Source organism: Aricia agestis, chromosome 12, assembly GCF_905147365.1.
Source record: "Aricia agestis chromosome 12, ilAriAges1.1, whole genome shotgun sequence".
Lineage (NCBI taxonomy): Eukaryota > Metazoa > Arthropoda > Insecta > Lepidoptera > Lycaenidae > Aricia > Aricia agestis.
In genome coordinates, this window is record NC_056417.1 from 1974041 (window position 1) to 1990517 (window position 16477).

At 40.3% G+C, this 16477-nt stretch overlaps 1 protein-coding gene across 1 annotated transcript; it reads left to right on the forward strand.

Moving 5' to 3' along the window:
- Nucleotides 1-3195: 3195 nt before the first annotated feature.
- LOC121732373 (hexosaminidase D) lies at nucleotides 3196-14813 on the forward strand. Its single transcript, XM_042122234.1, has 11 exons — nucleotides 3196-3292; nucleotides 3400-3454; nucleotides 3563-3745; nucleotides 4729-4926; nucleotides 8596-8779; nucleotides 9675-9826; nucleotides 10024-10136; nucleotides 11789-11889; nucleotides 12081-12195; nucleotides 13375-13461; nucleotides 14515-14813. Exons 1-11 carry the CDS (start codon nucleotides 3285-3287, stop codon nucleotides 14699-14701), a joined length of 1383 nt encoding a protein of 460 aa, XP_041978168.1. The 5' UTR covers nucleotides 3196-3284; the 3' UTR covers nucleotides 14702-14813.
- The last annotated feature ends 1664 nt before the right edge of the window (nucleotides 14814-16477 follow it).

Below are 16477 nucleotides of genomic sequence, written 5' to 3' on the forward strand. Positions count from 1 at the left end.
TTAAACGTAGGTGACATTGACGGGAGTGCTGCTGGTAAAGGAGAACTGTCAAACACATGTCAAAAATGACGTTTTTCTATAATAGAAGCGTTTAGTTCCTTTTCTCGCCACGTTCAAATAAAGCCTTGTCAAACTATAACTGTAATTTTCATATTCAGATTGTTTCACAATAATGAACACATGTTTTTATTTTCATGTATTTTAATCGATAGTTATATTATGTAACTTGTAAGTTATAACTTTGTTGTTCTGCCTTTTAAGTAGGTAGCCTCTAGTTACAATACTCGCAGCTAAATTGAGGCCAGTCGTGTTCTGTTATGTAACTTTGAAGCCGAGATAAGATAGCTATTTAGATTTAAGAAATAAGAAGCGTAAAATAACAATGTGAATTTGTATACTAACTTGGTATGTTAATTATGTTATCAGTTATCGGAAAACGTTTGAGATCCTAAAGGTGAGACCGCACTACGCGACAGTTCACGTTCAATAGGACTGACGTTTTTAAAACGTCAGTTCTATGACGCTTTAGTTCGGTCTCGCCCTAACAGTTAACGTAATAACATTAAATTCTATATGTAGTGACTGAAATTAGTAAATTCTTATTGGCACCATACACCAGTCTTCCTATGATAGGTTATACTTTACCACCTATAACTTTATTCAAGAACATGTTCGTAGATTTTGTAAGAAAATATTTGTTTTTCTATTTATTATTTTTATATCGTGTACTTACTTAGGATTTTTGTGAAGTTTGTAACTGCCGATTTTAAATATCTAATATCTTGATTAGAATCATATAAAAGTAATTAGATTTTGGAACTTTTTTCGTACTATACTTAAAATATGTTAATAATAAGAACGTACTCAAGCCAGCCAGTAGCCACGTAATTCTTTGCATAGACTTAAAGCGGGGATCAATCTCAATCCAAAACGATAACCTTGCACACAACCAAAGACCAAGCGTATACGCATCGCAATAAGATTCATTTTAGCTTAGCATAAAACTGTAGTTACTAGGGGCGGATCTTCTCTATTTTTCTTGTTTTTTTTAAATATCTTTGGAAATAAATATTAAGAAACAAAATTGTTCGGTTCAGAAGATTTTAATATAGATTTACCAACAATTTATTCAGATAAAAATAATTTTCCTAGTTTAATACTTATATTTCGACGAAATAGATTTTTGTCGGAGGTGAGTTTGTAAATTAATTACAGCCAAAGTATTACGTTTTATTAAAATAAGGTCTAAGGTATTTTAAATATTGTGCTTTATATCTCATATTTTTTACATTTTTGTTATTATATTGGAACTAGGTAAACCGGGAGTCACGGAATAACAAATTGGGGTTTATCCTCGCCTTAAGTACTGGTTATACAGGGCAGTGATAGGCTGGCTTCAGTAATAATAAAATAAATAAAATAATACTATAATGCTCACAGGCGTAACAAGGTACGGGCAGGCTCATGAGTTTTATACCTAAACGTGAAGAGTTGCGGGGTGAGAGGGGAGGCATTCAATTCTTAATCTACCCTCCCGGCTCCCCTGGGAATCCTAGCTACGCCCATGATAATGCTACTTATTTAAACTCTTATAATATAATTTAAAGCCAGTGCGTTATTTTTTTAAATATTAATTGTATTGCTTTACTCTAAATACTTAGTACAAGGATTATAGTGTTTGTATTCTTGTAGTCCGACATAAAATTACTACCTACTTACTTAGTTATTTTTACAAGGTATGTAAGTATGTTTAATTTTACTTCATAATAATTGTAAAGTATTCATAACAAAAAAACATAAAAACATTAAAAAATATGACTTGAATTTAATGAATTTTATTTAAATACCATGGACGTATACTTAATAATTATTATAATTGTGAAAGTGTATCTATCTGTTGTTGCTAAACGCAACGCTAAACGCATAAACCAGTGATCTCACTAAGATGGATTTGAAATTTTTTAACTTAAAATATTTTTGCTATGATTGTCTTTAAAAACAACATTGACGTTCGCGTCTCGACATATTATTCTGAATAATAATACCAAATGGGTAATAACATAGTTTACCCTGAACCACACAATTTATCACTAGAAATACAATCTAAAAATATATATTAAGTATACAAACTTGAAAAAAAAAAACTATAAGTAGGTAATAAGAAAAACTTCCCCAGGTCGTCCCCACCTGGCAGAGTGCCCAGCAAGCTGACAGCATTCCCACGTTGGATGGCAATTGCTATCCGGTGTGCCAGGTAGCTCCCGGCTCTGGGGTCTTCTTAGATATTTCTTTATTCTATGTGCCCCCGGACCCCATGCGCCTAAGGTTTCAACCCCATACGGTTCAAATATGAGATCTCCTCTGAGGTTCTCATATTTGCGCCGCTTGAGGTTCTATGCTTGGTTGGCGGCAGCGCCCGCACAGCTTGAGGTGCCCTGAACATGGGGCGAGGCGAGTGTGTCGACACAAGTAGCGTCCCCCACAAGGGCCCGTCCCACATTCCAGGGAACCATGGGTCATTCCATCGGGTCTCTTGCTATCGTCGCGCACCGAACCGGAGGGCTCCAGTATCTCTGGCACGCCGGCAGTGACAAGAGCCCGACGAATGAGGCTGTTCAGGCTATGATGTCGAGAGAAGCGTCCAGCGCTTCGCGAGTAGCACAACCCGTGATTACCGTTATTATAGCTGTCTACGTGCGCGCCGCAAACACATTGATGGGGGACATCGTGGGGAGCACCAAGACGCAGAGCAGTGGCTAGGCAGAATGTATTTCTGTCCAGAAATGTCTCCACGGCCAAAAGTCGAGCCCGTTCTGCGACGCTGGTAGATGTGTTTAAAAGTTTATTACGCACCAGTTCGCAGACGGGCCCGTCCTAGAGTCTCGGTGAACATAATATTATTTATTTCATAACTTGACACAACCTTCAGGTGAGAATCAACAATGTGTTCTCACCCTTATGAGTCCTCTTATTCTAACTGCGGTCTGCGATCAAAGTGCGCAAAGCATGTGCAAAGACTGCGAGAAATGTGAAATGAATGAGGAAGAAGAAGAAATTGTCTCTTGTCAAAGTCAATAATTGGCAAATGTCGTTACCAATAAGGTCGTTACTGATTACCAGCTGATAACGTCAAAATAATTAATAAGCCGGTGCAGCGGTTCTCGAATCTCGATTCTCGGGTACCTAGCATTTTTATACTTTCTTCAAGGAATTCTTGGAAAACTTTATTTCATCGCTATATAATTTAATTAATTTTTAGTTCAGCCGCTAAACCAACAATCGATATGCACAGGTAAGTATCTAATTAAACAATTCATCACTTCCTTATATTATATTTTAATAAAGAAACCTTACAAGTCGTAAGTATGATCGGTATATTTATCAGTGATTTATTTACAGAATTGTGCATTTGGACTTCAAAGGAGCACCCCTAAAAGTGCAGTATCTAGATCAGGTGAATATAGCACTCTACATTCACACCTAAGTAATTTCAAAACAAAAAAAAAATACATTCTTACTACTGTGGGTAGTAGCTACATAGAAGTAATTTAATTTTTTTTAGGTTCTAGAAAGCATCAGGCAGTGGGGAGCCACCGGCGTACTGTTGGAATGGGAGGACACATTTCCTTATTCCGGAGAGCTCTCTATCATTGGCAGCATAGAGAATTGTAATGGTGACCATATGTACACAATGGATGAGGTCCAGCAAATTCTACAGGCTATCAAAAGCAAAGGTCTGGAACCTGTAAGTCCAACATATCAAAATTAAATAAGATAAGTAGTTTTAAAGCTACGAGGGAACAGATGAACATCCACATCCATACCACGGGCTTAGCCAGATTTTAGTATCATGGGGGTTCAAGAAAATAAAAGGAATAAAAATACATAAAATAACCCTTATATTTAAGTATAAGAAATATATTAAAGATGTAAAATGTTTTTTTTTGTGCAATAGTTAGTAATAAATGAGATATGCCGCACGCCTGTCCTTATTTTAATTTTATGAATGTTAGTATCTTAACTTTTCGGGTGGGGTTTGAACCCCCAAAACCCTCCCCCTGGCTACGCCCGTGCCAACATACATACATACATACATACAGGCCAAAATCATAACCCTCCTTTTTGCTTCGCCATAGTCGGGTCAAAAATAGAATTTGTTAATTAAATTATTCAATTTAAAGATGTTCCCATGAAATAATTATTGAGAGCTATGAGGGGATCAAAAATACTGCTAAATGGTTTGTGTGATATTATGTATATTGTTAATTCGACCTCGACTGAATTTGCTCTCACTAGTTAGATAACATGTATAGCTTATTCAGAAGCTTTGTCTCTGTTGCTCAGTATAAATCAGAAAGGCGAAACTTCTAGATGCATATCCAGTAGTTTTGATTACGGAGATAATTATGTTGTATAATGTAGGCATATGTTGTAGGAAGGAAGGACGAAATTGGCTTATCACTGCAAAAGATAGAGAACAATTATGGAACAATTTGGAGGAGGCTTTTACCCTGAGGGGGTCCACATCTAGATAAATAATAATTACAAAACTGTTTCGTAGTACTTAATTTATATTGTGGAATAAATAAAGCTTTATTATAATTATATGTTGTAGGATATTATCTCGTTTTCAAAATTTCTTAGTTTCCTTTCATGTATAACCACAGAATACTGTACAAGGTACAAGGTGTACAAGGTATAATGCAATAATTTAATCTTAATTTATAGATTCAACTGGTACAAACAATAGGCCACATGGAGTTTGTACTGAAACATCCTGCATTCCGGGAGCTGAGAGAGGAGCCCCGGTCTCCCGCGGTGCTCTGTCCCACAAAACCCAAGTCACTACATCTTGTGAAGGCAATGATCCAAAACGCCTTGGACGCCCAACCTGACGCAAAATACTTTCATATTGGTGCAGATGAGGTATTTATTTTGTTGTAGTATTAAAGTTTTTCTTGAACTACACCTTGGCAGAGGGTGACCACCCCCGGCCTCGCGGTCCTAGGGGACTCGAGCCCCTTGGACGCCGCGTTTTTTTAGCACTTACGAGCAGGGCCCGATCTAGCCATTTAGCCGCTCCGGGCAAAGATCATTTTCGCCGCCCTTTACATATACAGGAAACATATTTGTTGGGGGAAAATGGGAGGAACATTTAAGTAAAATACTCAAATATTTCCACTACAAAACTTAAGGTACATTTGCTGGTAAAATACTCAAACTTAAGTGGTGGATGGCTAGGTTGGAAGATAGGAAGAAGTCAATTTCGCCGCCCCACATTTTTGCCGCTCTGGGCAAATACCCGGCTCGCCCTCCCTTAGATCGGGCCCTGCTTACGAGTATCAAAAAAATCTTTCAACAAATCCGTCTTCTTGCATCATCCATTAGGGGGCCTCGCAAATTATAATATTTTGCCAATATAAAATTTAGGTTACATAGAACTAGACAGTTTTACAATCAGCTAACTCATTTAAGAGGTCTCCCAATTAACTATCTTATTTGTGAAATAAGAATTGCTTAAACTATTCTATATAGTTTTAAAGTATAAGTACAAGAAATATTATGTATGTAAAGTAGTGTCTAATAACTAATTAATAAAAAGTTGGTGTACCTAATCAAAAATGTATAATTATTCTGTTAGATGGCTGTGAAGTGTGACATATAGTACATATACATTACTAGCTGTTGCCCGCGACTTCGTCCGCGTGGACTTCAGTTTATAGCGCGCGGTGGTGTACCCCTTAAATCAAAATACCCAAAACAGCCGTGTAGTGTGCACATAATATGATTTTTTTAATTTTTTTTTATACCTTTTAAAGTTTATTTAGCGTTACACAACTTAGCTGCATAATGCATTACACAACTTTAGCTTTACCCAATAGCCAATACCCATAGGCCATAAACTATTTAGTATTTATTATTGGTAGACTGTTGTTTCTGATTTCTATGTTGGTACGTGAGTTATTTAATAACATGTATAACAATCGAAAGAATCGAAATATTAACTCAACATGCTACCACCTCTTATAAAAATACATATGAGCAAGCGATAGCGCGATCTAGGCGACTCTTGGCGCCATCTGTTCCAGTTTTTGGAACTAACTTAATTTGAACAAATTTACGCATAAACACCCCCTTACAACCCCTTTTTCCAGTAAGAAGTAGCCTATGTCCTTTCTCAGGCTTTAGACTATCTGTGTACAAAATTTTATAATATTAGTATAGATAACAAGTCAATATAAGTCCAAAGGTCACTTTAGATCAGGGGTTCCCAACCTTTTCTTAGTCAGGGGCCACTTTTGTATTTTTTTCTTGTTATCAGGGAACACCATGAATCCACCGATATTAAACATGAATAAAAACTCAATATATAATTACACAAAAAAAAATATGGTATTTTGTGTTTAAATGTGATTTTTGAGATTGTATCTTTTTCATGAGGTCGGTTTGTGAATACTATAGTTTTGTGATGTATAAGTATAATGCATATTTGCGAATTTCGGACCATATTTTGGCTCCAACAGACTGCTGTTTGGGAACCAGTGCTTTAGATTGTGTAAACTAAGGTGTAAACTGTAAATATATCATGTAACCTGCGACTTACAACTGCCTACAGACTACAGTTGACACTTGACTTGACTACAGACTCACAGAGACCAGAGTACAGACTACAGTGTGCGATGTGTCGAGCTAGCGAACGGTCGCGCTCCGCGTGTAGACTCAAAAATTTATAAAATAAATCGCGAATCGCCGCTACACGTCATCGCGGCCACCTTGCCAGTTGCTGGCTTTCATCATAACGCTATGGACAAGAACAGCATTTCTTCTCTGTAAGTACACCTTTAACAATATAGATATTTTGAACAACATAGCTAATCCTGTACGAGGCACTTGGTAGGATTGGCCATCATTACCAAGGAGTTGCTGGCTTTTATTCAACATCATGGACAAGCGATAGCTACATCGAGCTCTGCATCTTCAACAACGAAAATTACAGCAAAGCTGATGCTACGCAAGGTAAGATCTTGCAGATGCCATCGCGACGAAGAGATGGAGAAAGAATGTTGCAGACAGTGGCAACCCTATGGGTTGGCGTGGCAATCGCCTGGGGCCTCGCTCTTGCAGGAGGCTTGCAAGGTATTTTTTCGCAAGACAAAGGGCATCGCAAAGACTTTCGGCCCAGGGCCTCGCAATGGGTAAGGCCGCCACTGCTTGCAGGATATCATCACCCTGTTGAAGCAGTTAGGTCCAAAAGAGGTGGTTTTTCTGGCGAGAGATCTGCACAAGCTACCGGTGGTGAAAATCGAACCAAGTGACGTCCACATGGTTCAATTTCGTCACTTTATGGTTATCTACATTCTTCAGAACCAGGGTTCTGAAGAATGTAGATAACCATAAAGGCAGAGCTGGACGAGATGTTTTTTTTTAATTAAGGGGCAAACGAGCAAACGGGTCACCTGATGGAAAGCAGCTACCGTCGCCCATGGACACTCGCAACATTAGAAGAGCTGCAGGTGCGTTGCCGGCGCTTAAGATAAGAGATGTGGTTTGGAAAATCGGAGTCCACAATTCGTAATGCGCATAATGAATTATTGCTAACAGTACATTTTTCCGGGAAAAATGGTATCCTATGTCCTCTCCCGGGTCCCCATACCAAATTTCATCTAAAATCACACTTTGGCATGTATCATTTTGGTATGAATTAAGAGTAATAAATCATTATTTAGGTCATCGAACATTCTATGAACTTCGACGACGTGTGAGCAGACACGTTTTGCTGTCAGCAGAATTCGAGCCAACAACCACTGCATGAGGTCGAATCAAAGTCGAGTCTAACTCATTACTCAGCAGAAATAATTCGCAAGTGTTGCCGCTTGCTGCGCGAATAGCACGTTGCGCTGAAATACCTACCGCGTGGTAACCGTACATTTTCGGAATAAAACTTTCCGGTATTAAAAGCGTCAAAATCTTCAGGGGGTGACAGACGTGCGAGTAAGTACGCGGACTTATGGCTCGACGATCTTAAACTCCTGTGTGTCAGCAAAGAGCCGCGAGCCGCGACCGCGAGCCGCGAGCCTGGGGCATGGTAATCCAGTGTGAGCGATTCTCGTGTGTCACCGACGTCGATCCGAGTAAGGTCGCGAACTTAAGACCCGTGTACTTTAAGGCCGGTATAAATAGTCAGTACCTACTCAAGATGCGACCCGGTCTCAAGACGCGGTTCAGCTCTGTGATTGGTCCAAATTTTGACAGCCAACCAATCACAGAGCCTGAACCGTGTCTTGAGACCGAGATGCCCTACCCTACCCTATTCCCTTCCCATCCCATCCTTACCCTCCCCTATTACCCTATTCCCTCTTAAAAGGCTGGCAACGCACCTGCAGCTCTTCTGATGCTGCGAGTGTCCATGGGCGACGGAAGTTGCTTTCCATCAGGTGACCTGTTAGCTCGTTTGCCCCCTTATTTCATAAAAAAGGCCTTCTGGAAATTCGATTCGTTCGGTTCGTTCGGTTCGGCTAAGTGTGCGTTCACCTTTAGAATATTATTATTATTTATTTGTTTACTTATTCAATTTAAAATGCTGTTTGTTCACAGGTATGGCACACAGCGATCTGTGAGGATTGTCAGCGGAAGGCTTCGGTCAGCGAGCACAAGGCGACATCTCTCTTCCTAGACCACATCAAGGATCTGCTGATATTCCTCAAGATGCAGCGGCCCAAGATGAACGTGCTGATGTGGGATGACATGCTGAGAGCCATCGGTTTCGAGGTGTTGGAAAGTAAGAAACCAATTATTATCCATACTTACTTAACCTCTCGAATACCGTGATATCAAAATTCTATTGAGCCTCAAATACCGCGTTCTATGGCGCCATTTAAATTTTACGAATTTTTTTTTTAAAGTTTTACAAGGTAAGTACTAATTATGTATTCTGTGGTTTTACAAAATTGCGCCAATCAGGAACTAATTTAGTGCGCCAACCAGTTTGTAGCCAACTTTATAATCTTAAAAATAATGCTTAGAACAAACGAAATTAAATCTTAAATACACTGAAATAAGTTACAACACAGCGTGAGGTCGAGTACATCAGGTGGCACAATATCGAGCCGGTGGTACATAGAGGTATTGTCACGGGTGGCTCTTTAAGGTGTCGGTGGGGTTCAAGAGATTAATATTATAAAGGCGACAGTGCATAGGCGCTGGCAGAAATAATTTCCAAGGGGTGCAGATTTTAGTTTTCTTTCTTTTCTTCCCTTTTTACCAATGATATACTATGTTACGAAATTGCTTTTTACGAACAACGGTGAATCCGCGTCGTTCTTTTTCACCTGGCATATGAAAGACGGGCGTGAGTGTGAAGAGAGAAGGACGATGTTTGATTTTTGGGGTTAGTCGCCCTCTTAATACGAAGCAGTCTTAACGTAAACATTCCCCCCCACCACCGGCACAGCCCCCACAGCCTCCGCTTCGTCTCGGGGGCTGCCCGTCCGTCATATTGTGTGCGTTGCGAAGACAGCGCGCCGCGTGAACACCTTGGTTATTTGTATGTAAAACAACGCAACGGCAGCGCTGCGTCGACGCAACGCTGACGCAACGCGCCGTGTGGACTGGCTCTTAATGTTTTGTGCGACCTATACCATCATTTAAAATAATTCAAAAATATATCATTTCAGAATCCAACATTGGCAAGCTAGTGGAGCCGGTAGTATGGAACTACAACGTGGCTGAACACTTCTTCGTCGGCGGCGAACTGTGGCGGAACTACAGAATATTCCCGAAGGTCTGGGCGGCGTCCGCGTTCAAGGGGGCTAATGGTAGCTGTCAGGTACTCTACATAATAATTTTAAATATTAATAATATAATATCTACGGACTCTTTACGCCACGTCAGTCCGACCCTGAGCTAAGCACACAAAGAACTTGTGTTACGGGTACTAGAGCCCCATTTGCCTAGGAGTCAACTTCTCTGATAGTACCATTTAATAATAATAATAATATAACCTTGTATAATATCTTGAAACAGATGTTGTCCCCGGTGTCGCGGTACATGAGCAACCAGCAGGCGTGGATCCGCGAGGTGCAGGCCAACGCCGACCGCGCCAACTTCACCGGGGTCATACTGACCGGCTGGTCCAGGTGATTGTCATAGTAGATGGTGTCCCCGGTGTTGTGGTACACGAGAAACCAGCAGGCGTGAATCCGCGATGTGCTGGCCAACGCCGACCGCGCCAACTTCACCGGGGTCATACTGACCGGCTGGTCCAGGTGATTGTTAAACTAGATAGTGTCCCCGGTGTCGCGGTACACGAGCAACCAGCAGGCGTGAATCCGCGAGGTGCAGGCCAACGCCGATCGCGCCAACTTCACCGGGGTCATACTGACCGGCTGGTCCAGGTGATTGTTAAACTAGATAGTGTCCCCGGTGTCGCGGTACACGAGCAACCAGCAGGCGTGAATCCGCGAGGTGCAGGCCAACGCCGACCGCGCCAACTTCACCGGGGTCATACTGACCGGCTGGTCCAGGTGATTGTTAAACTAGATAGTGTCCCCGGTGTCGCGGTACACGAGCAACCAGCAGGCGTGAATCCGCGAGGTGCAGGCCAACGCCGACCGCGCCAACTTCACCGGGGTCATACTGACCGGCTGGTCCAGGTGATTGTTAAACTAGATAGTGTCCCCGGTGTCGCGGTACACGAGCAACCAGCAGGCGTGAATCCGCGAGGTGCAGGCCAACGCCGATCGCGCCAACTTCACCCGGGTCATACTGACTGGCTGGTCCAGGTAATTAAATTCATTTAAATCATATTATGCTGTAAAGATCCATATTGTATAGACTAGAGATCGAATCGAATCAAATTTCCCCATTTTTCGTAAAAAGGGTAACAAAGTTTTTCGTTCGCGTATTAATATTATGATGATACTAGATGTCCCGCGCGGCTTCGCCCGCGTAAATTATCATCATCATCATCACTACCATATTAAATAGTATAATATGGTAGTGATGATGATGAATGTAATTTGAATAGTAGCATATGCTTTCCGTTCTTAAAACAACGCCGAAACTCCCAAACTTGTATCTATAAAGAATCAGGAGTTCTCTCAGCACCTTCCGAACCACGGTATACCAGGTATACCTCGGTGCAAAATCTTACTTGTTGGTAGCATATGCTTAGAATACTTCTCACGAAACCGAAGTCACCACATGTTTCCCTATAAATTTTGAGGAGTTCCCTCGATTACTTATGGATCCTTCATCAGATCACCAGTTTTGTGAATATAATACCAAATTGGGATGATACCCTATATACCAAAAGAAAAATTTTGAAAATCGCTTAGCAAACGGCGGAGTAATCGTTGAACATAAAAAACGAACATAACACCTCCCCCATTTTGAAAGTCGGCTAAAATTGTAGCCTATGTGTTATTCTGATGTATAAGCTATATTATTGTAACGTTTCATTAAAATCTGTTCAGTAGTTTCTGCGTGAAGGAGTAACAAACATCCATACATCCATACATCCAAACAAACTTCCGCCTTTATAATATTAGTAAGATAATAAAATTTTAATTTAGTAAATTTTTAAGGGAACTTTTTTTTTCCCATACAAGAAACACAACTTTTTGCCTCTTTTCGCTCTATACTGGTACGGAACCCTTTTTTATATTTTTAAGGATTTTATATTTTATACCCGTGCAAAGCCGGGGCGGGTCGCTAGTTCTATATAAAAATTGGTTCACAGTGAAAATAAAGAAAACTCTAGGTATATTTTTACTTTTTTTAATTTCAGATTCGATCACTACGCTACCCTCTGCGAGCTCCTGCCCGTGTCTTTGCCTGCGCTCTACAGCTGTCTAAGTATATGGATACACCCGAACGACTCTATTAGCTGTAAGTATACAAAATAATAAGACTCCGAAAAAAGTATCCGGATAAAAAGTATCCCATATCCTTCCCAGGACTCCAACTATCTCCATAACAAATTTCATCAAAATCAGTTCAGCGGTTTAAACGTGAAAAGGTAACAGACAGACACATACACTTTCGTATTTATAATATTAGTGATTACAAACGTGTTCCAGCTCTAACCCACGAGGTGTTACCGGAGAATCAGTGGGCGGGGCTTGCGGTGGCGCGCGCCGTACACTCGCTAGTGGCGTTGCGGGACCGCGCCAACCAGTTGTTACACGGCGACGCGTTAGTACAGTCATTTTATTATATACGAGCTTTTGCCCGCGGCTTCGCTCGCGTTAAGAAGTATTATTATATACAAACTTTCAATTAACCCCTATTTTAACCCCTTGGAGGTAGAATTGATCAAAATCCTTTCTTAGCGGATGCCTACGTCATATTATCTACCTGCATGCCAAATTTCAGCTCGATCGGTCCAGTGGTTTGGGCTGTGCGTTGATAGATCACCATGTCAGTCAGTCACCTTTGAGTTTTATATATATAGATAATACTAACCCGATATATGTTGTCCTGCTGGGCTGATTTGTGCGCGCATTTGAGGCACCGCCAAAACAATCATTCAAATTAGTCCAGCCGTTTAGGAGGTGAAAAGTTTGTATATAAAGATATTATTATAAACTGTCATGGTCATCAAAGTGCACAATTTAAAAAGTTAAGATGTCAAATTGTGACATACTGTTTTTTTAATTCACTTGCTCGCGGCTCTGCGGGACAGCGCGCAATAGTTGATACACGGAGACGCGTTAGTGTACACTTACTTTATAGTAAAATAAAAGATGCCAGCAACTCCCTAGCGCATAAATTTCTTGTTTGAATAAATTCATCATAATCGGTTCAGCGGTTTGATTGTAAATCGTTAAAGTCAATAGCGCGTGAACCGAACATTTTCCCGGTACCCAAAGTATTTGCATATCAAATTTTCCCATTTTAGGCCGGTATAATTTATTTGTATTAAAAACATGTGTGTCTGTGACAGTCGCAATTCTAATAATTGTTAAATTACTTATTTAAGTATTTTAGTGTAATTATTAGAGTATGTACTTGACATTTGCTATTATTATTATTGATTATTTTTTTTTTGAATGTTGTGTATAGTATTTATTGGACTGCATGGTAAAATGTTACTTCTTTTGTTTATTATTGTTAACTGTATTACTTACTTTGCTGTCTGTTACTATACCGAATAAATAAATAAATAAATAAATAAATAGTCAGTACTCAAGATGCATCTCGGTCTCAAGACACGGTTCAGGCTCTGTGATTGGTTGGCTGTCAAAATCTTGACCAATCATAGAGCCGAACCGCGTCTTGAGACTGGGTCGCATCTTAAGTACTGTCTATTTATACCGGCCTTAATATTAGTAAGGGGATGGGTTGCACATATTCACTTTTCAACTGTTTCAGCGTGTCAACATGGTTGAACCCGTGGCAAGTGGAGCGCGGTTACACTTGCCCCGTGCAAGTTGACGGCATAGCGGGGACGGCCAACGAGTGAGTACTACCAAATTTTGTAGTGTCAAAAAAAATGTTTTATTGGCAAATAGCCTGTCGATATTTAGTCGGGTCGTGGCAAGCACAACCGACTGATCATAATCAACATTAAGAGGATACCCCAGGGGCTAGAGAAATGAAAAAAAAATCGTGTATATATCTATAGCTGTCTCCCTTACCTCAAGCCTATACCGCAGAATGCGATAGAGACAACTGCAGAATATCAACGATTCGTTGTCCCCTGATTCCTCCTCCAAAATTTAACCGATTTTACTTTTTTCATTAAAGATTAAAGAAAGGCTTGAGCTGTGTTCCTATGTTTTATTTTTTTGTATAATCGAGCCAAATCTGTTTTCTGGATGTTTCAACACATCGGAAAATCTGGCCATTTTTTTGGGTTTTTGAACGTTCATATCTTAAAAATTAAATTATGAAAAAAAAGAAAACATAGGGACATTGTATTAGTGGTAGTAGATATTTAGGAAAAAAATATAACTCTACTAGCATTATCCAGGGAGGAAACAGGGGACAACGTTTGTATGGACAAAAGGGCGGTGTGGACTCCTCTTAACTTGTAACCTTTTGCAATCTTAGCTCTTGACATAAAAATAAAAACTTGGCCAAATGCCAACTCATCGTTTTCTCATCGGTCATCCGCTTATGATATTAACCTCTCAAATACCGGGATATCAAAATTCTATTGAGCCTCAAATATCGCTTTCTATGGCGCCATTTAAATTTTTCGATTTTTTTTTCAAGTTTTACAAAATTGCGCCAATCAGGAATTAATTTATTGTAGCCAACTGATAATCTTAAAAATAATGCATAGAACAAACGAAATTAAATCTTAAATACACTGAAATAAGTTACAAAACAGCGTGAGGTCGAGTGCATCAGGTGGCACAATATCGAGCCGGTGGTACACAAAGGTATTTTCACTGGTGGCTCGTTAAGGTGTCGGTGGGGTTCAATTACATGTATGTTTTTGTGGCAAAAGCGTTTAATGACTTACTGTGCGATCTGTTTAATAAGACAGCAAATCCTTTATTCCAGAATCCTTCTAAACCTACAATGTCTGGAACGCGAGCTGTCTGCCCAGCTGTCTTATATCACGGGGCCGCGCAGCGCCGACGAGTGGATCGGCAGCAATATAACGCCGCTTGTCAGCAAAGTCAGCGCGCTGCACAGGCAGGCAGCGAGGACAGCAACGGAGCAGCCCAGCGTCAGACCTGTGTTGTGAGCGTTAGACCTGTAATGTAAGCTTCAGACTACGAATAATAAAAACTAAGGAAATGTAACTCCCATACTTCAACCGTTTCGAATTTGGTTTCTTTCGCACACTAAAATATGACAATAGCTATAAACACTAACATCACAATAGACATAACGACCAGTAGTTCGACTGCAAAGAGACGGACAGGTTTCAATATCTGTCAAATTCGTCGGGTTTCACTAGGATTATGAACGGAATGTGCCTCGCGCTGGCTGATATAATTTATTTTTAAATATTTAAAATAAAGATTTCAAAATTGGATTCTGACAATTTTAATCGCATGTGCCAAAACACAAACAACAATACGACCAAAGAGGAACACGTCCAGCGAATATGTCATAGTTTTAAATTCGTAGGTAACAAGTTAACAACCCTAGCGACGATTTTCGTCATAATACGTCAAAATTAAAAATTTCAACATCAGTTCTAAGTCGGCATACTCTATCATTCTGTCTACTCTGCTAACACTCACGAAATAAAGCTGTTGACATTAATTGTCACTTCTATATAATTACACAAAATAGTATACCGAATACATGCATAAAGTATGCATGTATTCGGATCTCATTTTGTAGACTCGTGGAGAAATTTTTAGACACGGTCTCTTCCTTAGTTCTTATTATTCGTAGCGTTAGAGCTATATTTGTAAATATCATAGCTGTAAATGACAGATTGTGCGAATAGGACGTCTATATAACACTGTGTTGCACAGTTTGGCAGAAAGAACAGCAATGGAGCAGCCCAGCGTCAGACCTGTGTTGTGAGCGTTAGGCCAGCCCTAGTAGACAAGTGGCAAGCGATTATCGTAAACGCTAACAAAATGTATGCGATTTGACATAAGTCATCGCTTCGCTAGCGTATACTATCGTCAAATCTCTTACATTGGCGTTGGCGTTTACGATAATCGCTTGTCTAGGTCGTTGTATTGTAAGTGCAGAGCTGTAAAGTAAGTGTCATAGCTCTATTTGTAAGATTCAGAGCTGTTGTTGTAAGCGAGCATCAGAGCTGTATTCTAGGATAGCCGCATACACACGTTTTCCGTATTCGGAATCCGAATGTATGAAATCAGATAAATTACTGGCGCACGCGTTCGCTTTTTCCGAACGGAATGAATTCCGCACGTACGTTTCAATTGCAAGCCGGCGCGTTCTCATGGAATTCCAAATTGTAATTCCACATACGAAAAGCGTGTGTATGTGGCCAGCCGTAAGCGTCAGACCTGTACTGTGAGCGTTATTGATTTATTGGAAGCGTCATAGCTGTAAGTGGCAGTTTGTGAGAATAGGACGTCTTAGATATAACACCGTGTTACCGCCTTGCACAGGTTGACAGCGAGAAAAGCAACGGAGTAGCCGAGCGTCAGACCTGTGTTGTAAGCGTCAGAGCTGTAAATGACCGTTTGTGCGAGTAGGATGTCTATATGACACCACGTAATCACTGGGAGGATTGCAGCCGAGCGTCAGACCTGTATAATTATAATCGTCAGAGCTGTATTTAAAACGTCAAAACTGTATTGCGAGCATCGGAGCTGTTTTGTAAGCGACATAGCTGTATTGTCAGTGATCAGATTGTGCGAGGAGGACGTCTATATAACACTGCATTACCGCTATTAAACCCAGTATCAGGTTCTATGAGGGATAGCTATACCCTATGTCTGCGAATTTAAGGGGACAAGAATAAAAATCGTGGCACAAAATATAACTGCGTGTATTAATGCAAAGTTACAATATTATGTGCGTACTG

What these genes read in the sequence shown, in the direction of transcription:
- LOC121732373 (XM_042122234.1), top strand. An exon ending in TTCATATTGGTGCAGATGAG is followed by an intron (nt 4,927 to 8,595) that starts GTATTTATTTTG and finishes GTTTGTTCACAG; the next exon opens with GTATGGCACACAGCGATCTG. An exon ending in ATACTGACCGGCTGGTCCAG is followed by an intron (nt 10,137 to 11,788) that starts GTGATTGTCATA and finishes TTTTAATTTCAG; the next exon opens with ATTCGATCACTACGCTACCC.